Source organism: Gopherus flavomarginatus, chromosome 7 (genome assembly GCF_025201925.1).
Source record: "Gopherus flavomarginatus isolate rGopFla2 chromosome 7, rGopFla2.mat.asm, whole genome shotgun sequence".
Taxonomy (NCBI): Eukaryota; Metazoa; Chordata; order Testudines; family Testudinidae; genus Gopherus; species Gopherus flavomarginatus.
This window is the reverse complement of record NC_066623.1, coordinates 76,735,568-76,760,556: the sequence shown is the minus strand read 5'-3', so window position 1 is coordinate 76,760,556 and position 24,989 is coordinate 76,735,568. Positions and strand designations below refer to the sequence as shown.

Sequence of the window (24,989 nt, the reverse complement as noted above, 5' to 3'; positions counted from 1 at the left end):
CACACCCTCACCTGTCGTCCCTACTAAAATGACCTGCCACCATTCCTTCCATGATAACTTTCTTGAGGTTATTTCCATCTTTATGCCTGATGTGCCCAAAGTTTGTGCAGAAAAGCACACTGCTATATATATATTATCTGGTTGGTACTTAGTCTGCTTCGCACACATGCAGGCAGATTTAGTATGCTGCACACTGATTTTTTATTCCCCCCCCCCCCACCTCCCCCGTTGGAATCCATCTTGGAAAGCTCATGCTCCAAAACGTCTGTTAGTCTATAAGGTGCCACAGGATTCTTTGCTGCTTTTACAGATCCAGACTAACACAGTTACCCTCTGATACTTCAGGAGTTAGGTTAGCCTAAGTAGGGGGCTCCCCAGGTTACAGAGTTTTTCACAGTCTGGGCAACATAGCCTGGCGGATCTAATTTTTCAGCGCAGAGCAGCCAGCAAGCCGGGTCAGACGGCGGAGGCCGTGGCTACACAGGGAAATTGATAACTGTGCGGACAAAGTTGCCCCAGAACAGCTCCGTGTGGCCGCGTTCTAAAAGCGAAGTGACTTCGAACCCACTTCGACTGCGGAGCCCAGGGGGGAGTCAGCGAGCCAGGCACAATCCCTATTCTCTAGGCAGGCGCGGCTCCGGCTGGGGAGCGAAACCCCGCGATCACTTCGTCCCCGCCCACGCTCCGCTCCGTGCCCGCCGCCCCAGGGGCCGGCCGCCCTCCCCTCAGCACCGTGGGCGCGCGCCGGCACAACCCGGAAGCGCACAAACTCTCGGGAGGTTTGCATTCCCCGCCCCTCATGGCCGGAGATCTCGCGAGGGTTGTAGCTGCCGTCGCCGGGTGTCGTGGCCGGGTTCGCACGGCCTGTGTGACCGCGGGTCCTCCCCGCAGGATGGCGGCCCCCGGCTCCCAGGAGGACAAGGCGGCGGCGGCAGGGGGCGGGCCCCCGGGCGTGGGGCGGCGGCGGAGCCGGACGCTGCTGGTGCGGCACCTGCCCGCCGACCTGACCGCCGCGGAGAAGGAGGATCTGCTGAGGCACTTCGGGGCCGCGTCCGTGCGGGTCCTGTCCGACCAGGGGCGGCTGGTAAGGAGCGGGGGCGGCCTGGCGGGGTCTCGCGGGAGGGTCTGATACGGGCGGGGCGGGGCAGGGCAGGGCAGGTGCGTGGTTACCCCTCCCCCAGCTCCAGTGCTCTGGCGGGGCTGTCTTTGCGGGAGGAGGCTCCACCTCTCCCCGTCCCGTCGTTCCCCGGAAGCCTCGGGCCCCGAGGGCGTGGGGCGGGGCGCATGACCCGCGGGGGGGGACTGGCCTCTCCCTCCCATTTCCTGATCCCAGAAACGCGTTTGTTCTTGTCCGTTCGCCTCGGCACCACTCCATAATAATGATGTTTGAGAAGAAACCTCCCGGCTGTTGGCACCTGCTTGTTGCAGAGTTAGATCTGTGTGGGGCTCGGCAGCGCAATGGTTAGGGACCCAGGTTCTAGTCCTTCAACATGTAAGTTGCACACTGAGCAACAGCTCTCTAGGGAGAACCTGCGTCTCCCACAGTGCAGCGAGCACCCTAATCGCCACTTTCGCCAGGCTGTTCTGGGGCGTCCTCTCCATCCTGGACCCAGCTAAAGTTTTGTTGAAACTGTTACGTTCCCATAAAATTTCAACACGTTGAAAAATTCCTGACGGGCTCTCACACAGAGCTTAGTTGATTTCAGTGGGCCTCCGGAGGGACGCAGGGGTTTGTCCACATAGAGCTTATTTCAGGATCGAGCTTTTGTTGTGACAATGATAAATAGATGACAGAAGATTTCTTTGGATTCTAAATAATACACCAAAATTATGCAATATGATTCCCATACCCAGTATTATTATGAAAGCATTCTGAAAATAACCACACAACTTTAGTTTTTATTGCTGTATAGTGGGACTAGCCTTCAGGGTCATAGGAGTAAAAACAATGTTTCCAGTTTGGGGTTAAAAGTTGTCAAACCCCATTGAACCAGGAATTTGAGAATGGCCTTTATAGTAAATAAAGGTATTTCAAACTCTAACTTAGAATTTTGTAGTGACAAAAATTCTTATAAAGGTGCAAGTGTACACTTCAGATCTCCCAGACATCAAAGATGTGTGGACTGTTGGTTAGAGGTGGCAAAGCCAAATTGTTTTTAAAAAAATGCAAGATGATTTAAAAGTCTGAACTAATGCAGTTAATAATTTATGTTGGACAGCTCCAGAATAGAGAGGCTCAATCCAGGAAGTAGTTGTGGCAATGCCCTATTAAATATTTGGTCTGTCATCTTGAAATGTGAATTTTCTTCATCATCTTCTGTTAGACCCTTAATGCTTTTTCACTATAACAGACTGTAATGTTTAAACCTCAGTCTAAAATTTAGTTACTGGAACCATTTGGGAAAATAAAGTTAAATATGTGTTTTTAGTGTTTGCAGGGTCTTTGTAAAAAGAAGCAAAACAAATGCAAAAATAATTGTAAAATTTGGTTCCAGTATATACATATAAAATTATGCCAGCTAATAAAACTTTAGGCTGAAGTCTAAACTGTTAATGATAGTTTGTTTCAGATTTGAAATCTGAGAACGCATTTTGGAACAAGTGCCTTGTACTTAGGAAAAAGAGGTAAATCATCCAGTCTAGAAAATAATCATCCAGAAAAACCTCCCAAATGTCAGAACATAGCATTTAGGTGTGATGCTGCCTTTGCCACAGGAAAGGAGTGTTGGTAAGAATTGCTTTGATAAAGATGTTCCATCAGTTGGTACTGTTGACTTTGATTTTATTCACTAGAAAAGCCTGTATCATAAAATATGTCTAATACACAATTATGATGACTTAGATATAGTATACTCATGTGAAAATCAGGGCTTAATAAACTTCCCCAACATCTGCTTGGCCACAGACTAAGCATGCTTTAATTTTACATTGGCAAATCTTCACTTCTTCCCCACAACCCTCTACCTCTTTGCAGACCTGCATTGCCTTCATGGACGCAGGACTGACTGTTTGCCTCCCTCTTGTTCCTTTTTGTGAGCCATGCATTCCCTGGTCATCCATGTCTTGCCCCAAACATACATTTAGTAGACTAAAACCCAGAAAACTTGAAACCTGCAAATAACTTAATTAACTTTGAAATTTTCATTTATAATTTACCTTTAAAATCTAATTTAAATATAATTTTTAGTACTAAATCTTTGGTAAAAAATCTGTAGTCTAAAAATGTGTGTATATGGCTGAGATCTCTCATACTCTTATCTAAAAAGCTATAACCGACAAATAATTATGTTTTTTTTTGCAGAAACATACAGCTTTTGCTACATTCCCCAATGAAAATTCAGCTGTAAAGGTTTGTATTGGGCTTTTCATTAAATATTGTAGCAAATGTTTTTTTTAAGTTTCCAGCTAAATTTTAACATTTCCTGGATCTCCCAGTATTGGGAGTTTGGGAAAAAGATACAAAATAAAGTAGATTAAAACCTGTTTCAAGTATAAGTATGCTATTCATACGGCAGGTTATATCACAGGTTTGGTTATAGCAAACATAAAGTGTGTATCCAACGACAATTGAACATATGCTATGACGCTTGCTGAACGACTTCACAGGTGGTATGTGTGCACATTCAGGACCAGACCCTGAAAAAATGTTTGTCCTACTTTGATAAGAGCGGGGAAGTTGTCATGTTGATAGGCACCTTGCAAACAAGATAGAGAAGTAATAATAATGTTATATAGCACTTTTTGTTGGCAGATTTTATATTCATTCAAAAAAGAGGTAAGATTCATCATGTCCATTTTACAGTTAGGAAAACTGAGGCACAGAGGGGTGAAGTGATGTGCTCAGTGTCACCCAGCTCACCAGTGGAAGAGCTAGAGATAGAACCTAGGTCTTCTGTATACAGTTTTAGGCCACACTACATACTATAATTTTCAAGAAAGTGATGTTGAATGTGTCACTTGAATAGTGACTTGGCAACAAGTGGCTCTGCTGTTCTTTATCATGCCACAAATGTGAAAAAATGTTAGTTATCAACTCTAGTTGCACACCAAAATACAGGCTTGCTGACTTCCTAGAGCTTCATAAATTCACAGTTCAGGAATCTTGGTTCTAGATCATTGTTTTATATGCAATGAGATTTGAACCATGCTAACGACAACCATATTTAAACGTGGCTGTTGATTCTAGGGTTGTAGCATGATTTTCTTGAGTTGTGTGGAAAGGAGTATTGTGTTTGAGAACTGTTTTAGAGCAGAATGGAGTATGTAGAGGCCCCCATATTTTCCTGAGTTGATATGATTAGAATCCTGTAAAGTGAGTGAAGTAGTTTGCAATTATTAATATTCAACTTCACTTGCCATTGTGTTGACTAGCTTGATTAGATGTCCCTGAAGTTCCTCAGTCTTCACTGGACAGTTTTTGATCCATACTTTCCCTCTCACCACATGACTATTTACATTCTTTAATAGCCTCTTGGGAAGAAATTTCTCAGCATATGTCTACACTGCAACTTAAGCCCAGGATTACTGGGACTCGAGTGCACTGATCTTGAGTGTCTATGTTGTATTTTAACCCTAGGTTAAGACTTTTATAACCCATGCTCAAACCTAGGACTCTGGCTTCCACAGTGCAGTGCACAAACCCGAGTCAAAATACGTATATCCCAGAGTCCCTAGTGTCCCCTCTCCCCCATAAAATATGGCTGCTCTTGAACCGTGATGCACCATGGGAAAACGTTACTGCCTGCCCTGCACGCAACCAGGAAGCAGCTTGCTGTGCAAAGGGTTTGATTGATTGGTTCGCACTACATTGCAAACTGAGAAGGTTCTCAGATAGTGTGCTTGCAGATCAGTGATCAGAAGATGATGGGTGAATACTGATCTGAGCTGCTACCATTTGCAAAGGGGGGGTGGTGGCTTCCATTTTTAATAGAGTGGATTGTAGATGGTTGGGATAGAAAGGACTAAGGAAGTTGTCCCGTGGAACTGTGGATTCTTCTATCTGACTCCCAGAACCCAAGTCAATGGTCTGTGTCTACGCTGCAAAGCAATAGGGCGTGGGCCCTGCTTAAGTCAAGCTTGGACCCTCCACCCCGTGGGGTCCTGGGACCCTGGGTCTGAGCCCTGGGCAGTGTTTCCTCTAATTTTTTACATCTATGTGCAGAATTAATTTTATGTGCATCAATATGAAGGTGATGTGTAGTGCACATAACAAAATTCATGTGGTGGGGGTGGAGTTGGGGGGTTTGGAATGTGGGTGCGGGCTCAGGGTTGGGGCAAAGGGTTGGTGTGCAGCAGGAGGTGAGGGCTCTAGCTGGGGGTGCAGGCTCTGGGGTTGGGCCAGAAATGAGGGGTTCGGGGTGCAGGAGGGGACTTAGGGCTGGGGCAGAGGGTTGGGATGCAGGGGGTGCGGGCCCTGGGGTGGGCCCAAGGATGAAAGGTATGGGGTGCAAGCTGCCCCAAAGCTGCAGTGGGGAGAGTGGACTCTCCCCGCAACCGTGTCTCACTGCAGCAGCTCAGGGCTGGAGGAGAGACACCTCTCCCCAGCTGCAGCAGTTCCTGTGGGGCTGGGCTAGGCCGAGGGAGGGGCTCCTCTCCCCCAGCTGCAGCAAGTTCAAGGCAGGTCCATGCTGGGGCGGCGGGGAGGGCACCTCTCCCTGCCACAGCAGGTCCGCGCTGGGGTCGGCAGGGAGTGGTTCCTCTCCCAGTCGCAGTAGGTCCATGCTGGTGGAGAGGCATCTCTCCCTGCCACAGCCCTGGGCTGCTACCCGGCCGTCCAGCTTAGAGAGAATTTAGGCCCTGGGTTAGTGCAATTGTAGTGTAGACACAAAGGGGGTTAGGCCTGAGTCTGGCTTCACGCATGGGCTGTTGTAGTGTAGACATACATACCCTCAAAGACCTCTTGAAAGTTTACATACATGATGTCACCTGGTTTTGTTTCATTCATTGCTTTGTTGACATGTTCAAAGACTTCTAATAATAGGTGAGAGATGATTTGCCTTTGGAGAAACTGTTCTGGTTAGACCCTATCATGTCATGATTTTCCAGGTGTTCTGCCAGTCTATCTTTAATCACTGTTCTGTTAATAAATATAGAATGTTTTAAGTTCTACATGGAGAGCAACAGAATAGCTGAATAGATTTTGGCTTAATAATTAAATGTTACTTTCTTATTTAAAGGATATCTGACTGTTAATAGTATTGATACAGGTGTCATTTTTCCTATACAATATCAACATTTTTCAAAAATAACTTGCTATAACCAAAGTGGCTTGAACTTTGTAAGCTAAAAATAAAACATGTAATCACTAAAACTGTGATTGATTGTTGACAGTCTTGACTTAGCACTTCAGAAAATGAATTCAAGTTAATGCGTTTACTTTTCCCTTTACAAAAGCAACTTCCATGAAGGTTGGCAAGTGTTGTGGTAGGCTTCTGCCTGTTCCATTGTATATAGTAGAAGTTTAGGTGAAAAATGTCAGGAAGAAAAATTGATCCTTGAAAAATGATGAAAATATTATTTTTATTGGACTGTATTTAAATATTTCTATTTATTAGTTTAACTGAATCTTAATATTCTTTGTTGCTATTGTGGTTATTTTAAGGCATTGTCAAGACTGCATCAGCTGAGACTTTTAGGTCACACTTTAGTTGTTGAATTTGCAAGGGAACAAGACAATGTTCAGGTACTTAGCCAACCTTCACTCTCAGAGAAAAATAAAAGGTATGTATGTGCATAATAGCTTGTTTCCATGTTCAGAATTTTTTATAACTTTGACCGTAACAATAAGAAAAGCCATTTTTAAAATGTTCACAATATCTTAATTGTCATTTATTTTCAGTCAAAAAATAAAACATGTCACTTTAAAAACATTACATGTTTTAATTCAGTTTCTACAGTAAGAACAATAATAGATCTCTAGATTAAAGGCCCAAATCCTGCCCACATAACTGACTTCAGGTCCAGTTGTGCCACCATTGTATAGAATAGTACCCTAATCCAGTGTTTCCCAAATGATTGGTCTTGACTCACCAGTTACTCATGGAAAGATTGTAGATGGGTTACAGGTCTTGTGCAGAGGGCAGTCCATGAAGTAGAAGGATGGTTGAGAGTGAGCCTGCTCTGCACTCACCCCACAGTGGTGGCTTCTGTCCCCTGAGGAAGAGTCCAGCTTCCTGCTCTGGGCATTGTGACCTGGCATGACCTGGCTTGGGCCTTAGTGATTAATTCATAATATTATCGAATTACTTTTAAGATTTTGAATACAGAACAAAAATGTGTAGTTATTCTTCAAAATATAAGCCTTTTTTAGCCCCATTCATTCTAAATCTGTAAGTATATAACCAATGAGTTGATAGTTTGGGTCTCATTTTATAATCTTTCATATAATACTTCATTTCCAAAAACACATTAGGGAATCAAGTAAAAGAATGAAAGACTTAAAATTTCTAAATTCATGATTTTAAGTCACAAAATTTAAAAATTCAAAATTATATCAGAAAAGATCTGACTACCTGGTTGCCTGACTACTTACATTATACAGTGTATGAAAAGCTTTTGTCTGTCAAATATGTGTTTTATGTAAAATTAAAATCAACCACAGAATAAAATAAACATTTGACTTGTACACACAAAAGAAGAGAAATTGAAATAAGGCTGAAATATTTCTCAAATCACAATTTTGTACTTTGGTATTGTACAAACCTCCAAGCATTAGGTAATATGACATTATTTTTTTTTCATAAGATTTGGCACCGTGGGGGCAGGGGCGTGGAAGGGGAATGATGCATTTAACTCTGGATTTCTTTGCTTTTTTCAAAGAGCTCAGGACAAGTCTTAAAGATCTAGGCTCTATAATTACAGTACTAGCGCCATCTACAAAAGTTGTAAAGGCCAGTAGACTAACCCACTGTATTTTGGAATAAATTATGAATGTTACATGTGAAACGTGTTTCATATTCTTCTAGGCATTGTGTGTCACATATTTCATTGGAGTTTTGCCCAACTTTAATTAATACTAATCTATTTTTCAGGTCAGAAGAACCAGTGGAAGAAGAGAGAGAACGGAAAGAGCCAAGTTGTCCTAAAATAGAGAATGGAATTGCTCCCAGCCATGGGTGAGTACTGATTCTTTGGCTGCTTAACTATTATATTCCTGGCGTAGTAGAGTTACTGTATTAGTCTGCTATCCTCTAAATACTTATTTATATTATTAAAACTTTAAGCATGAGAGTAAAGTTAAGTATGGGCGTAAGGGTTGGTGGAGTTGGGGCCTTAATATAGATGTGTAACCACACGCAGCTTATTGGGAGTAGGGAAGGTGCACTGTGACTATTACAAACTGAGGAAAGAAAAGTCAAAGTTGTCTACAGTATGTTGTGGTTAACATATTTTAATCTTCAGGAATTGCTATACTGCATGTGACTCAAAGCCTAGCTATCTTGTTTCAAACAGTAGCCAGCATCAGATGCTTCAGAGGAAGGTGTTAAGAACCCTGCAGAAGACAGATGATGGAGTAATCTATCTGCCCCCTTTTGTTAGGTCTTATCCTGACCTCTAGTAGTCGGAGATCAGCTTAAGCCCTGAATCATGAGGCTTAATATCCTTTCCACTGGGTTTTATTTGTTTTTGTATCATTAAGTATGATAACTCTGGACAGAAGATCAGTTCTGAAATTCAACGTTTAGTTTTGTGCTGTACTTTTTTTGGCTGAGATGTCTGGATTTTATGGAGTGCTATATTCTAGTAACCATAGTTGGCTTTGAGGATGTATTTTAAGAGAGATTTCAGAAGTGAAATATTTCTTTAATTTTACCTGTAGAGTTCAGGAAATGTAAGATTATTTGATATTGCTGCTGGTTTATTGATTTTTTAAAAAATTTTCTACAATGTTTATTTTTCCTCAGGCTAACCTTTCCTATAAACTCTTGCCTCAAATATCTGTATCCACCGCCTTCAAGTACAATCCTAGCAAATATAGCAAATGCCTTGGCAAGCGTGCCTAAATTTTATGTACAGGTAAGTGAAGAAGGAGAAAAGCAATTGAATACAAGTCAAATACCAATATTTTCTTTGTTTTTTTTTTAAATAATATATACTATAGTAACTATTATCCTATAGAATAGTGCTATTACTTTAGTTCCTGTGGATAATTAAGACTTGATTTTTCCAGTGCTAGGAGTTAACATTTTGCTATTAAATAAGATGAGATAAATATAGAGAAGATTTAGTTGGCAAGAAGTGGATGTAATTTCACTAGCATTGAAGACTTCACTGGATAATTTCTTTGTACTGTTTTTGACTCAGGTACCCAATACTGTAAATTGGCTTAGAGCAAACCCTTTGTGTTAATTGTACTTAGCCACTGTCAGGTGTGTCTGGCCTCCATTGCTAACTCATTAGCTACATTTTAAGTTTAGTCTTTATTTCTTCATAGCAGAATGTTAACTTCATAAGCTAAGCTTCATATGGGGTTAGATCTTCAGCTGGTGTAAATTGACATAGCTCTGACTTCAGCGGAGTGACACAAGTATACACCATTAGGGATCTCACCTGGGGTGCTTAGCTAATTTACAATACTTATGCTGATAGAGTACAATATAAGTGTTAAGTACTTTTTTAAAAAAAACAAACCCAAACCAATAACAGTAACTGTTTTTATTATAGTTGTACTGCGTTTTAACGTATACTTCTATTTGAAAATAATTGCAAAAAGACACCCCCCTATATGCTAGAACCTCAGAGTTATGAGCACCAGAGTTACGAACTGACCAGTCAATCACATATTTCATTTGGAGCCGGAAGTACACAATCAGGCAGATGCAGAGACCAAAAAAAAAGTAAATACAGTACAGTACTGTTAGGTGTAAACTACTTTAAAAAAAAAAAAGCATCATTTTTCCTCTACACAGTAAAGTTTCAAAGCTGTATTAAGTCAACGTTCAGTTGTAAACTTTTGAAAGAACAAGCGTAAAGTTTTGTTCAGGATTAGGAACAACCTCCATTCCCAAAGTGTTTGTAACTCTGAAGTTCTACTGTATTGATAACATTTCTTCATTTAACAACCATGGCTGTAGTAAAAATCAGTAGATTTTTACCTGTATGATTTACAATTGAGTAGAATACTAAAAAAATCATATTAAAGAGTTAGAAAGTACTGTGCCAAAGAACTAGTTTGTTTATAAAGAGAATTGTTACCTAATTTTTATTTCAGGTGCTGCACCTTATGAATAAAATGAATCTACCCCCACCCTTTGGACCCGTTACTGCTCGACCACCCATGGTAAGAAATTTTGTATATTACATTTAATATGTGTGCCTTTTCCTAGGAGGTTCGTCGGTATTTGCTGTTGATTAGATATTTGTGCAGCTGTTGGATGTGTTGGCATGGGTTCCAAACTGGTGTATGTCTATTTTCTGTCACAAGGAAAACTGAATTTTCCAACAGTATGAGATGAAAACCAATGTGTTGGTAATATCTTTCAGAATATTTCAAAAGTAATGGAGGGCAGTGAAATGGAGATTACGGTAGTGCAAACAATATCTTGTAGCAGTTATAGGAAACATGAAAATCATTTGAATACCACACGTTTAGTCTATTGCATAACTAACACATGAAATGTTCTTTGATCTATGCATTCGTAGAGAGTTCTTATGAGATTCCGATTGCTGATATGAAAACCACATAATCACTCACTTTGGCCCTAGGATTTAATGGATTGTTACGAAGGGAAAGAGAGAGGGAGGACCTGCATCTATGGCCCCAGTTCTCCACTATGTCTGGATACAGGGAGCTGGCTGTAGCTCCCCGTCTCCAGCAGATGTTAGAGCTTCGGCAGGCTTACTGTAAGTTATGCCATTAGCAGGATCAGGCATAGGGAAGCTCAGGTCCCACAGCTTTCCCTGGCATACCACCACCTTCTCCTTGTTCAGGGATTGGGAGGGTAATTTCTTTAGGGGGTTACATGATGCACAGTAAATTTAGCAGACCAGTGAATTTTCCCTGATATTTCCCTGTGCATCTTATAGGACAGGATCAAATACTAGAATGTTATGATCAGGTAAAAATTAGTAACCGTGCAAAAGACCCAGTCTCTAAAGTGCTGAGCAGCTTCTGTAGAGAACCGAATGTTTTCATTTTCATTGACTTCAGCACTTTTTGCAACAGTCCTCACATTTGTTCATCCAAGTGGCTGTAAGCTTTACAGCAAAGTGCATTGGGAATCCTATCAAGGTGAGGTTATTTTGGCAGGAAACTGCTCAGAATATTCCTACAGTAATTTCATCTCTGTAATCAATAACCAATCCTTACTACACCTGTAGGTAAATAAGAATTATCCCTATTTTACAGAGGGAAGCAGTTTGTGGCTTGTTCAAAGTTAGAGGAGATTCAGCATAATAGCTAAGATTAGAATTTAGGAGCATCTAGCTTCCCATCATATGCCCAGACCATGTTCCTTTCTAGTCTGTAAACTAAGAATGGAAAAGCAAAACTTCTGGAGAAGATAGCTATTTTTCCTTCCTTAGTTTCTTACGTGCTCTAATTAATCTTTTCTTTCCCCTACCCTTCACTCCCAATCTTAATTTGAAGAATTATGTATTTTGTTACTATTTTTGAGTTTGAATTGTTTGATGTAAAATTCTCATGAAACTGAATTTGCCAAGAGTGACTAGATAGATCTCAATAAACATCTTGTTTTGAAAAGCTTTCTTTGCCATCTGCCAATTTATCATATTGGATGCTTCTTATTTATGCAGAAGAAATTAAAACATACATTTTTCCAAAATGAGTGTTTAAAGACTTCAATTTTATGTCTTTCATTGATTAGTATGAAGAATATTTACCAGCGCCTGTGCCGCCGCCACCTATCCCACCACTGCCTCCAGAGGAGCCTCCTTTGCCTGAAGAAGAGGAAGATCAGGAATCTAGCAGAGAAGAATCTGAATATGAAAGTGCTGATGAGGAAGAAAAAGAGAGGTTTGTTATTATCATAAGCAACCATGCTTTAAAATAAAAATGCTGTTCTTGTAGGTCTCAATCCAGCCAAAATCATCCTCTGCCTCCTGGCCCATAGAAGCTCCAGTTTTGTGACTGAATATCCCCAGCTATTCTAATATGTAGGTGGCCTTTCCTGACATAAATTTTAAAGAAGCTTCAGTTCTTAATATTCTCCTTAAGGCTGACAGCACTCTTCTGAAAATCAGTCAGGGCAAGGATGAATATGGTCATGTGGCTCAAAAATTAACACTACTAGTTTCCATACACTTTTACTCTCCCAACTCCTCCAAAATTCCTGTTGAATAGGGTGAATCTCTTATCTGTTAGGGAAGACACACAGAAAATCTAGTCTATGCTCTGGAAGTGATGTCAGCTTTCTACCCACCTGCATGCTGAATGTTCGGTCCCATATGTGGTGGGATTAACAGAGCTCTATACCGAATATGATGCAGGAGGTGCAACGCTCTTTTGCATGTGGTCTCCTTTCATTAAATAGCTGTGCCACTTGCTTTTGATTTTTGGATTGGCTCTTTTATTTTATGACATTTGTGGAAAACTGACTTTCTCTAGCCCTCCACCCCACTATTATCCTGCATTGAAGCTGGTGTCAAGGGCTTGCCTGGCTTACAAGGCCAGAAATTGATTGTGTATTATATGCATTATGCCATGTATTATGTGGGATTAGGCCTTTAGGGCAGTCTTCAAAAATATTTCTCACTGCTAATCTGTTGCTTCCAATTTAAAAGTATCTAAAATTCCTTGAAAGATTGAAGAATTTAACTAATCCTAATTAGAGCAAATACTTCTAACATTACTTTGAGCAAAGATTTCCTTTTATGAGTAGTAATATAGTACTGAAAATTCTGTGTTTCTTGTAAATTTACCTTTCTTTACTTTGGTGAATTTAGGCAGATTTTATACACCCTTTCCTCATGCCCGAGTACTACTCTAAGTTAATAATCCACGTTCTCATCAATCTAAATGTTCTACAGTAACATTATTTACTGTATAATAAGTAATGTGTAGCTGCATTCTACTAGTGCAGGGGTAGGCAACCTATGGCACGGGTGCAGAAGGCGGCACGCAAGCTGATTTTCAGTGGCACTCACACTGCCCAGGTCCTGGCCACCGGTCTGGGGACTCTGCATTTTAATTTAATTTTAAATGAAGCTTCTTAAACATTTTAAAAACCTTATTTACTTTACATACAACAATAGTTTAGTTATATATTATAGACATAGAAAGAGATCTTCTAAAAACATTAACGTGTATTACTGGCACGCGAAACCTTAAATTAGAGTGAATAAATGAAGACTCGGCACACCACTTCTGAAAGGTTGTCGACCCCTGTGCTAGTGTATCACAGATGTGTGGGATATAATAGAACAGTTCAATACATTTGAGTTTCAGAAGTCCTGGTCAGAAATAAGAGGCTGCGTTTCTAAGATGGCATCTCTAGATTAAAAACTAAACTGTTTTGAATGTCTTTATTGTGTTTCCAATTTAGAATGACTAAATTGATGGAATTAGCAACCATTCAGCCTAAAAGACCAATATCCACAAAGCAGCGTAGTGTGAGAAAAAAGCAAAAGATAAAAGACTTGCTGAATGCTCCCACATCTGCTCCCCACAGGTACTGTATTAATATTATTTGTATTTCTGTAGTACTCGTGTATTGAGTATAAGGAATAATCACAAAAAAGTGCCTTGCTCAAGATTTTTTATTTTTCTACCTCAGAACCTTTAATACAGTATGTCCTACTGCAAGATGAACTGCTGTAGGCGATCCTTTCCAATTGTTACTAAAACTTCCCTAAACAGATGGCACTTGTATCATGCTCTGAGGTCTCCAAGACTTGAGCTTTGCTTGATTTCAAGCCAGTTCCACAGCCATGGACCCTTTATTGAGATTATTCTGGCCTCAGCCATATCTGTTTTTCTATCAATTTGTTTTATATCAAGTTTGAAATAGATCTAAACAGAATCTGCTAAAGGCTGGAACATGGATCTGAATAGGCTTAGTAGGAAATATGAAAATACAGAAAATAATAATTTTGTTTAAATGTTTTAGCAACTCCAGTTTTATTCCACCGTGTCTCTGAAAAACAGAAGTAATATCTTGATCTGACAATCAACTGTTTAAAAATATATTTATACAAGAATACACTTTTCCCTGCACACTTGAAGAAAACTAAATGGCACATTTTTATGCTATGTTAGAATAGCTGAGGACGCTTGTTAATATTTTTGCTTTGTGGCTAATTTAGATAATATAAGACAGTTCTGCTTTTGCAGAGCTCTAACAGAAAACTATGAAGGAAAGAAAACAATCACTTAATTTTCCCTCGGCTTATTTGAGGAAAAACTAGTCTAGACTTATTTTTGTCCTGGTGATTTAAGAAATTAGTCGTTAAAGATGAGTTGCAAAAGATTTTTTAAAAAAATCAGACTGTGCCCTTTTCTGCTTCGTTAAGATGAAAGCCTGGAAGTTTTGGAGGGTGGGTTGCGGAGGTTATTGTGGTTTTAAAATATTTGTTTCTACTTAGACCAATTTAGTTGATACTAACTTTAACACCTTCTAAAATTCCAAGTCAGATAAGGCAAGTTGTACTTTAGCATGTGCCAAATACTTTAGCATGTGCCCTTAAAGCTTAGGCTGTCCCCTAGGCATTAACTTGACAGATTGCTAAAGTGCAGCTTGCCCTTTCTTTACTAGAATTGTACATGTTGTTAGTTAAAGTGAATTATCTAACGTGATCTGATATCACACCTTTAAATTCTGGTCTTGAAGTAGCCCTGGAAACAGGAGGCATGCCAAGTCTGGTCTTCCATAGTATTGCTGAAGGGCCCTTGTGGAATCTTAGAGTAGAATTAACGTGCACCCATGCAGGCTAATTGAAAGAATATTGGTGCTGAATATTTAACAAAGATATCTTTTACCCAAAATGTTTACCAGTCATTGAAGCCAAATAACAATTTTATACAGTCTGCTTCTCAAATCATTTGCTTAACTTACATTCTTAGTTCTTATTATGTCGTTTATATCATTTGTTCTCACTCATAAGAGCATCTTCCAGCCGAGAGGACTTGTTTTCTAATATAAAAGACTCATAGACTTTAAGGCTAGAAGGGACCACCATTGTCATGTAGTCTGATCTCCTGCACATTGCAGGCCACAGAACCTCACTCATCTACTCCTATAAAAGGCCCATAATCTGTGGCTGAGTTACTGAAGTCCTCAAATCTTGATATAAAGACTTCGAGTTACAGAGAATCCACCTTTTACTGTAGATCAACCCAGCTAGTGCATCCAATGCTGCAGAGGAAAGCAAGCTCCCTCTCTCCCACCTCCTGGGTTTCTGCCAATCTGACTTGGGGCAAAATTGCTTCCCGACCCCAAATATGGTGATCAGTTAAAACCCTGAGGATGTGGTGACACGCAGCAGCTGGACACTTGGGAAAGAATTTTCTGTAATAATTCAGAGCTCTCCCCATCTAGAGTCCCATCTCCAGCAGTCACAGATAGGCTATATGCCATTGTAGGCTTCCTTTTTTATAGCATCCCCTCTGTAAACTTATGCTAAGTCTAGAAACAATTTAGTCTTCTTCCCCCCCCCCCCCTCCCCGACCCACCCACCCACCCACACTTCTCCTTTTGGAAGACTGTTCCAGAACTTCATGCCTTTCATGGTCAGAAACGTTCATCTAATTTTGAGCCTAAGATTGAAGCTAAGCTTTTTTTTTTTTTTTTTAAACTAATATCTTTTTAATCCTCCTTTGTGTAGAGACATAAAACAAGCCTAATTTATTTTCCTTGGCATGCAGTCTTTAAGAAAGTGTATTTAGTTGTGCCTCATATGATTCCATTTAATATTCTCTTAAGATAATTTTCTTTTGTATGCGAGTCTACCTGTATTATACGGTGATTTCTGGTCTTTGTTTTTGCTGTTTGCCAACTAAACATGTCTTATCACTGATGAACTAAATGTAACCCACAAAAAGTTAAGTCTAAAGTTTAAAGTTGCTTTGAAAATAGAAAACTGATGTGCTAACGGTAAACAGCATGAAATATAGTTGGAAAAGATACATACATTTTGTTTGACAATGCCTGTTCTATTGACCATTTAAACTTTAAGTGAGATTGACATATTGTTGTTTTAAACAGTAATCTGCACCCTACACTATCACCTTCGGATGTGTTTGAGCAGCCGCAATCTGTAGGTCACAAAAAAATTAAGTTCCAAATTTCTGCAGACATTCCGGACATTCTTCAGAAAAGTTTAGAGAGAGACCAAAACAATGGTAAGAATGCTTATCCTTAAATTCTTCTGTCAAATAATTTGTAATATTTTAAGGTGCAAAGAACAGACAAAGTAATATGTATATAACATCATATATGAGTTGAATATTTTTATGTTCTGTGACTTGAAGGATGATGACTCTAAATAGTGCTGGTTTATTTTAATATTTATTTAATGTGAGTTTTCTTTTAAGGAATTCAACCCTAAGGTCTGGTCTCGACTTAAATTTTGGGTTGACATAGCTGCGATGCTCAGAGCATGAAGAACTATGTTGGCCTAACACCTTGTGTAAGCTACCATCTGTTGGGGAGACAGTGTTCCTACAGCGATGGAAAAACCTCTTCCATCGCTGTAGGCTGCATCTATGCTATGGCATTATGTTGGCATAGCTACAGTGCCATAGCAATGCCGCTCTGCTCACCATAGTGTAGCATGTCATTCAATCAGTAAACTTGCTGCCTTAAATTTCACTTTTTTCAGGAATTCTGTCTTTTAACAATCTCACAAATTATGCTGAAGACTTCACATAGGGTAAAGAGGCATTTCAAGACACTTCATGTGTGCTTCAGCTTCTTTTTCAGATCTTTGAAGAGAGCAGCCTTCCTGTAGTTGTCAGTTTCTGTAATGCCCCAATGTGCACTTGGCTCATATTGTATCACTGTCATTATAGTGCTGGGGCATAAAGCTTTCTTATAGCGTTATTTCCCAATATTATGAAGTTCTTGTAGATATTCTTATTGAATATAAAATGAGAATTTAACAAACCTTATAAAACAGCGTAATGGGGACAAGAGGGAAGAATGGGTCTTGCTGAAAGGTGTTTTCTCCAGTAAAGTAAATGCTGGAGCATTATATGAAGCAGATGTCTTCTGTCAAAGTAGGAATTAGGACACATTGTTCTCCATGCATCTGCAGAAGACAAAAATCATGTATGTACTAAAATTTCTTTCTACTTTGACTTATATTCAGAACTTAGCCCCTCTAAAACGTCAGGATTTTCTGGCTTACAATCCATCCCTTCCCCCCTTCTTTTGGAATGTGAATCAACTCTTACAAACATTGAGTACAATGTTGTATTCAACTTTCAGATCTTTATGCAACTTCAGAAGAAATAACTAATGCAGGATTTGGAAAGATCTTCCCAGCTCCTAGCTCTAATGATAAAGAGGACACAGAAGAAGATGATGATGATGATGATGAAATACCATCAGAATTTGTTTCTAGAAGGGAATTGGAAAAAGGCAGACTTTCTAGAGGAGGTATTTTCTCTAGATTAGTTTCTATTTTAACTAACTATTATATACAAATCAATATTTTTAAATTACTGATATTTTGTTTTAAATTAAGTTACATTACTGTTACATAGTCTATAATTTACTATTTATGTTGTAAGAGATTTGTTTTTCTTACAGTGTATATTTTTTTTTAAATGAGGTTTTAAAAAGCAGTGAAATGAAGATTTATTAAGTCATATAATATGCATATTGATTATTTTTCCCCATCTTTCCGTCATGGTCAAGAAATGGAAAAACTTGCCATTTTCAAAAACTATGAGCCAGGTGATCCAAACTGCAGGATTTATGTGAAGAATTTGTCAAAACAAGTTCAAGAAAAGGTGAGTAAGGATTTATGAAAATGTTCTGTTGTTTTTCTTTGTTTGCTGTCTTTCCTTACGCAACCATTTTAATTTCAGGATCTCAAGTTTATTTTTGGAAGATATGTTGACTTTCAATCAGAAACTGAACGAATTATGTAAGTTATTCCAATTCTTGGTAAAAATTAAACTGTGCACTAACTTTTATAGCAATAGTGAAAACTACAGTTGAAGTTGCAGTCATTTTGAGCCCCTTTTGTCTGCTTCTAATTTTGGGGGGAGAAAATCATTTTGGCCTGAAAATGTTAATTGTTAGGGGAGAGTAGAAAACTTTTTTGTATATAGTTATTAAGTATTTTATCTGGAAGTGATGTGCCTATTAACAGAATATTTTTTGACACCTACTGCATAACAGCGGGGAAGGACTGGATGGTTTCTTTTAATGCAACATTTATAATTTACTTGGTGTACACACAACTGCCACCTACTGAGTGGAGTGGTACATTTGGGTCTAAAGACCCTGCACTGTGCCTTTAGAACACAGAGCCGAATCCCAGTTCCTGATGTCGCTGGATTGGCCAAAGTGTACAGCATTGTAATGATTGAAGTCCTAGGTGCTTATGCATCTGTTAAATGGTTGTGTGTGTGTGGTATTTGTTGCAGTAGTACAGGAACTTGCTGTCCTGCCTTCTAATGGTGATTTTTGACAAATGGCTAGTAAGTTTGTCTGGAAAAATATATCGGTGTCTAATGACATAACCCTGCCTGTACCAGAATATAGGCATCACTGCCACTTCCATTCGCTCCTCAACTTGCAGCATGTGAAATTTATTCCTATTGTAAACTGTGGTGGAGATGGGGTAAAATTTAAACCTTTCATCCGTTCCCAATTTTATTTCCAGGTTTGACATACGTTTGATGAAAGAAGGTCGCATGAAAGGACAGGCTTTCATTGGCCTTCCTAATGAAAAATCAGCTACCAAAGCCTTAAAAGAAGTAAATGGATATGTTTTGTTTGAAAAGCCCATGGTAGTTGTATCCTTTTCTGAACATTTTCATTTTAGTGCCTTTAAATTTAGGTCAGTTCCTGAGATTCTTGCTTCCTGTTCTTGTAAACTCACTGTCTGTCTTAAATGACTATAGAAAAGAATAGGTATTTCTTATTAAAATTACAGACAATGTAGTAACCACTTAATTCACATTTGCTTCAGTGATCATTTAAAACTTCATGGGTTAGACTTTCATTCTGAGACAGAAAAGTAAATGTGTGTGTATGACTTTAAGATTTAAAATAAAATCACCACTTATGTCTTTGTCCTGCAAACACTTATGCATATTCTGTGTCACTCGCATAAGTAGTCCCATTGACTAAAGTAAAGTTACGCAAGTGTGTAAGTGTTTGCAGAATCAGAGGCATTATTGTGGAAGATTCTGACTCACTCTTAAACTCTCTTTACGGATCAACAAGCTGTTCCTTCCCAAAGTTTGTATTCAGGTTAAAAAAAAAATCATGTGATGTAACAAGTTTAAATTCAGAGGTTTTTTTTAGTTAATATTTGCCAATTAAATCATGGATCACCCAGAAAATAATCCACTTTTTAACTACAAATAAGTGCTGTGATGGTGAAATAGTTCCATTTGATTTGAAGAAAGGGTAAGTGTAGCTTCATGTGACTGGAGTAAGAAGTAAAGTTGGATTGAGTACATGCATGTTATGTATATATTCCAAACATTCATTCTTCAAAGTTTTGTTTACCTTCTAGTGAAATTATTATTTCTCTACTAAATGATTCTGGTTTCCTGCTAACAGTTATCACTTATATTTGGACTTGTAGTCCTTAACAAAACCTTAGCAATTTGCACGATCCGCTAGACCAAAACAGGACTCCAAAGAAGAGAAAAGAAAAAGATAGAACAATGCTAAAGGTAAGTAGATTTAGTGAGAAAGGAAAGAGAACATTCAGACTTTAAAAAAAACAAAACACAAACTAGTCCATTATTTGAGCACATAGGGGGGAAGGCGAATTCTACAAAGGAAATCTATCGGGAAGCCAGTGTGCAAGGAGGCTGTCAGTTTTGACCTGTGTTAACATTTCATTTCTCCCTTTTAGAATCATAGAGTCTACATCCCAGTCCTCAGTTGTAGCAATGATGTGTTTTGACATTCAATCCTCAAACCATTGACCCTACAGTTAACTTTAAGGAATTGTGGCACATAGGAGAGAGTAGGATACTGCCAGGCTAACATCTCGGGATCATACTCCAGCAGGGCTATGAGCCCCAGAAGTAATTACTGCTTCATTGCTATAACCTCATAAATACTACTTCAGTTTCCTTGCTGGCATCGCCCAAGGAGTCTTTGCTTTGGTGATCCTGTGTTTAGTCAGTGGGATCTGTGCATCATTGCAGGTCCCTTTAAGCCTTGCTTGTCTAGGAAATAGCATGGTTTTAGAAAATGTTTTAGCTAATGTGATGTTAAACAAGATTTTCCCTTTCTGTGGACATGGATAGTTGTGATTAAAAAATGTGTTTGCTGCTTGTAGGGTATCTGTCCACACTGCCAACAAAAGCATATTTAACATCGTGTTAGTTTGAAAACATGTTCCTATTTCCTAGTATAGATGAGGTCTTAATTTGAGCTTATCTGAGAAGATATCTCCAAAAAGTTCTTATGTTTAAATTTTTTGTCTGTTGGTCATTGTTAGTTGAAATGAAGTCAGTTTCAAAGTTGCTGTTTCTGATGGAAAAATAACAGCACATTTTCTTAAAATTGTTTTGAGATGCTCAGCATTGCTGTCGCTAATGAAGTATTTATTAAAATAGACATTTTTCTTGTAGATGTGTCCCCTGGAGGCCATGCTATCTAACCTATATATTGCTTTTAGTGGTATTTCTAATGTTTTTGAATTGTTGGTCAGACTCCCTCTGAAACTTCTGGCTTGTGCAATATTGAGATGGTGTGTAGTCTACTTTTGAATAAGCTGTGGTTCCATTCGGCAAAGTTAGCAGTTTGATTTTTATCAAATTAAAAACAAATGCTGTTCACAATTATTTTCTTACATTGGTTGAAGACATTCTAGGCTTCCCAGTTTGTTCCTTGTAAACAAAGAAGTCACCTAGTCCAGTTTCTGACTACACTAACTTACAAGTTTCAATTGGCATTGAAGTTATATAAAAAAAACGACTAGACCTTGATTTGATCACTAATCATGTTTTTAACAGTTAATTCAGAGTTATTATTTTGGAGTTAGCTGTCATACTTGATGACCTTTATTTACAATGTAAAAGGATTAGATTTGCAGATGGCAAATTAAAAGTCTCTAATAAACTGAGTTAGTCAAAACACCTTCATTTAAACCCAGCCTTTTGTATCTTCAATATCATGGAATACATAACACTGTTGTGTGTACAATTGGTCACTACAGAACTCAGGCAAAGTGGCGCAGTGGAGGGCTAAGTTCGTTTAACTTTGAATTGCTTTGCTTTTACAAAAGAATAACAAACATGAACCCTAATTTTATTTGAATATATTTTCTTCTACGGTTGCCAATAGCCAAAATGACTTGATGTACACTAGCTTTTGATGCAAAATAGTGGTTTCTATGGTATGAAATCTGGAGATTCAAGTTTATAAGTAAATTTTGTAAATCAAGCAAAATAAAAATACTGTAAAATGTGAATTGTATACCCAGAAAATGTAAATTGATACACCCATACTACTTGTGTCACTTTATTAGTGTCAAATTATTTTATTAAACAGTGAAAATAGCTAAATTTAATGGACAGTAATTATTCTAAGTATTGCTACTTTCTCCTTTATGAAAATATTGTAATGCAGTGGTTCTCAAAGCCAGTCCGCTGCATGTTCAGGGAAAGCCCCTGGCGGGCCGGGCTGGTTTGTTTCCATGCCGCATCCGCAGGTTCGGCCGATCACAGCGCCCACTAGCCACAGTTTGCCACTCTAGGCCAATGGGGGCTGTGGGAAGTGGCGCGGGCCGATGGATGTGCTGGCCACCCTTCCCGCAGCCCCCATTGGCCTGGAGCAGCAAACCGCGGCCAAACGTGCGGACATGGCAGGTAAATAAACCAATCTGGCCTGCCAGGGGCTTTCTCTGAGCAAGTGGCGAACCGGCTTTGAGAACCACTGCTGTACTGCACATGCTTTCCCAGAAGATGAAAAATATATAGTTTTGACTTTTCATTGGCTGGAATTCCCTTTCCCTTCACTAACTAATATTTTCATGAACAGTTGGATGCCCAGTTCTGATATAAATAAAATGCCAGCTATATGAGAGAGCAATGAAGAAGCTAATGTCGCAAAGGCTACTGGTTCCAGGGAGAAAGGTAGCTTAAAAGACTGCATTGGATGGAAGCACAATTTAAATAAAAAAAAAAAAAATTGAGCTGATGGAAAAACAGAACCTTATATAAAATGCAGACCACTGACTGAATGGGACAGTAAATGGTGGCATTTTCCTAGTAGTTCCTTAATTTGTTAAGAGCCTCACTTGCTTATAGGAGTGTAGTCATCATTAGTGAGAGCTCATGTGCACCAATTTGCAGATAAGGGATCAAAACAGCTATATTTTACCGAACAATCTCGTAATAAGTAGTAAAGTTGTATAAATGCAATACTGAGAATCAAGTAAAATTAAACCACATTCTGCTGTTCTTCTTTAGAAACATTCCTGCGTAAATACTGCAGTAATACTGTCATGCAGAGTGTATCCTTTCTTGTTGTATCCTTTTTTTGTGCAATGTTTTCCATAGCACTCAAATACCTCCAAGTTCTCTTTTAGTGTAGGTGCGGGGAGGAATTTATACCCTTTTTACAATTTGGTAAATCTGTTCAAATAAGTAAGATACTTTAAATTATAAAGGGGACTTTTTCAGGAAGAAGGTTAGTGAATCAGGTCACTTATTTACTTAGAGGGACACCATGAATGTTTCTAGTCTCAAAATGTGACCTTTCCTCCCTGTTCCTTCTCTAAATCCATATAATTATTTATTTTGTGGGCCAGATCCAGAACTGGTGTAAATTGGCCTTGTTCCATTGACTTCAGTGGAGCGATGCTGACTTATATCAGCTGATGTTCCTTTTTTTAAAAAATAGCAATACCACACTGTGTGTTAGAATGTTTCAGTTTTGATGGGGTGGTTATAAGCAGAAAACAATCCTTGATGTTGTCTTTTTAAGTAATACATTCATTTAATGACAGCTTGTGCCCCAGTTATGGGACGCAACCTGCACTTAGTTTCTCTCGTAACGTTTTCCTTTTTTTAGAATAGAGAACAGAAAATCTAGCAATGTCTCATAATGAAGTAATGAAGACTGAAGCTAAACTTTATTCATTGCTACCTTTGTTCCCCACTTCCTGGTAGTGTTTTATGGCTACTAATCTATAATTTGCTTGTGGGGGGTTGTATTACAGCATTCTGTGATTAACCTTAATTTTTTTTAACTTTATAAACTAATACATGCTGTATGTAGTAAGCCAAATTTAGTTGGCTCAGACATGATTCACTAATTTTCTATATTTTAAGATTTTTCAACTTTCCAGTTAAGCTTCTGACAACTGAACACAGTAATTTTCCAGTCATTTATACTTTTAACATGCCTTTATAATGTTCCAGGTTCCTTTTGTGTTCCATCTCTTTCAAGTGTTACCAAGCCACAGGAAGAAGCAATGTGATCAACAGGACTATTGAACAGTGCGTAGGTGCATTTCAAATGTTTTTAAAACAAGACTTAATTCTCTTCATTCTTAAAGGTTCCAAATGCTTTTAAACACATTGTAGCCTATCAGAAGACAGACATATGAAAAATGTATATTAGTCTGCTTGTTAAATCTCTAATAAATTATTCCTCTCCCCTTCACTTCGCGTTATACCTGCTCTTTTTATTTTTTTGGAGATGAGGTGTTTACCTCTTACAGAAACACAATACTGAATTATTTTACATGTTTGTGCCTCAGAGCTTTAATGTCAGAAGACACATTCCCAGGCACTAGGGTGAATGATATTTTCTTCCTGCCTTGAGGATATTGATGTGCTCTCTGAAAGTAAAAATGGGGATAAGAATCAGTTTTAGTGAATCAGGAATTCTTGTTTTGCCTTGGAAACAGTACTGAACTAATGCCTTGGTATTGTGTTGGGGGCACAGTACCAGCAGAGAGTTTTGTTTTTTTTTCATTCAAATGAACATGAGTTGTTGCTGGTCGTTCATTCTTGGATTGAGAATTACACTGGTATGACCAATGTCAATAAAGTAGGGACCATATCTGCAAAAATATATGAATAGTATCAAGTTCAAAGAGGCCCCAGTCCTGATTGAGGCCTCTGGACATTACCATAAGATACCAAACAATTATAATTTTAAACACTGCTAAGCCAAGGGAACAATGTAGGCTGGCATTCTTACTTGATTATTGAAGCAGCAGTGCTATAAATCAATGCTTTTTGGCTATCTGAAGGTATGAGATACTAATTTTCAGAACTATAGGAAAGCCAAGCAGTTTTATATATTCTAAAATCATGTGGGAAAGACTATGTAAAGGTGCTTAATTGGCAGTGAAATACAAATATTTTGAGGAGCAATAAGCCTTACCATCAAATCCAGAGCTAGTACTTTGTAAGGCAGGTGGAAGGGGATATAGACCTGTCTCTTGTCCCTACTCCAGTAGCAACAAGGGAAAGAAAGATCACTCTTAGTACTTACTCATTACTATTTAACTAAACCTATGCAATACATCTACATTCTTTCTTCAGTGAAACCTGGTTTTATTATCATTTAAAATGCTTTCATATGAGTTCTTGAGTTTAAGAAACTCTACTTGTTATGTTTTTTAATGCCTACATTATAGAGGTCTGTATGTGGGGAGGTTAGGATGACTTGCATCAAAACTTTTAACACATCTTTAATAAAACCTTAAACAGCACACCAGCCAAATAATCATCATAATGTTCTTTATTTTGAGCACGGCTTATGGAGATGGAACACTAGCACAAGCTATGAATAGACGTTTTAGAAAACTAACCTGTTGACACAAAAGAGCAGGGAGCTTTGATTGTTTTTATAGTGTATCAAATAATTGTCTTT

The 24,989-nt window shown here is 38.7% G+C and overlaps 1 protein-coding gene across 4 annotated transcripts; it reads left to right on the top strand.

Annotated features, from left to right (window-relative positions):
* The first annotated feature begins 817 nt into the window (after positions 1–817).
* Positions 818–23,768, top strand: RNPC3 (RNA binding region (RNP1, RRM) containing 3). 4 transcript variants are annotated; one of them, XR_007775485.1, is made up of 16 exons: positions 818–1,084; positions 3,302–3,349; positions 6,602–6,720; positions 8,031–8,114; positions 8,904–9,015; positions 10,211–10,279; positions 11,826–11,974; positions 13,503–13,628; positions 16,161–16,297; positions 17,385–17,555; positions 17,817–17,911; positions 17,990–18,048; positions 18,793–18,925; positions 19,744–19,816; positions 22,571–22,614; positions 23,525–23,768. XR_007775485.1 is itself a non-coding variant. In XM_050962392.1 (15 exons), the coding sequence occupies exons 1-14, from the start codon at positions 893–895 to the stop codon at positions 19,801–19,803; spliced, it is 1,554 nt and encodes a 517-aa protein (XP_050818349.1). In that variant the 5' UTR covers positions 818–892; the 3' UTR covers positions 19,804–19,816; positions 23,525–23,768. The 4 variants fall into 4 exon arrangements, 2 of the variants coding, with proteins under 2 accessions (XP_050818349.1, XP_050818348.1); XR_007775484.1 differs by adding an exon at positions 22,140–22,234 and having other exon boundaries at positions 22,571–23,768; XM_050962392.1 differs by lacking the exon at positions 22,571–22,614.
* Positions 23,769–24,989: the final 1,221 nt, after the last annotated feature.

Excerpts from the sequence above, each read along its gene's own strand:
- RNPC3 (XM_050962392.1), top strand. The coding sequence starts at position 893 with ATGGCGGCCCCCGGCTCCCAGGAGGACAAGGCGGCGGCGGCAGGGGGC. Across the intron at positions 13,629-16,160 it reads CCCACATCTGCTCCCCACAG|TAATCTGCACCCTACACTAT; the intron begins GTACTGTATTAA and ends TGTTTTAAACAG. Across the intron at positions 18,926-19,743 it reads TTGAAAAGCCCATGGTAGTT|CAATTTGCACGATCCGCTAG; the intron begins GTATCCTTTTCT and ends ACAAAACCTTAG.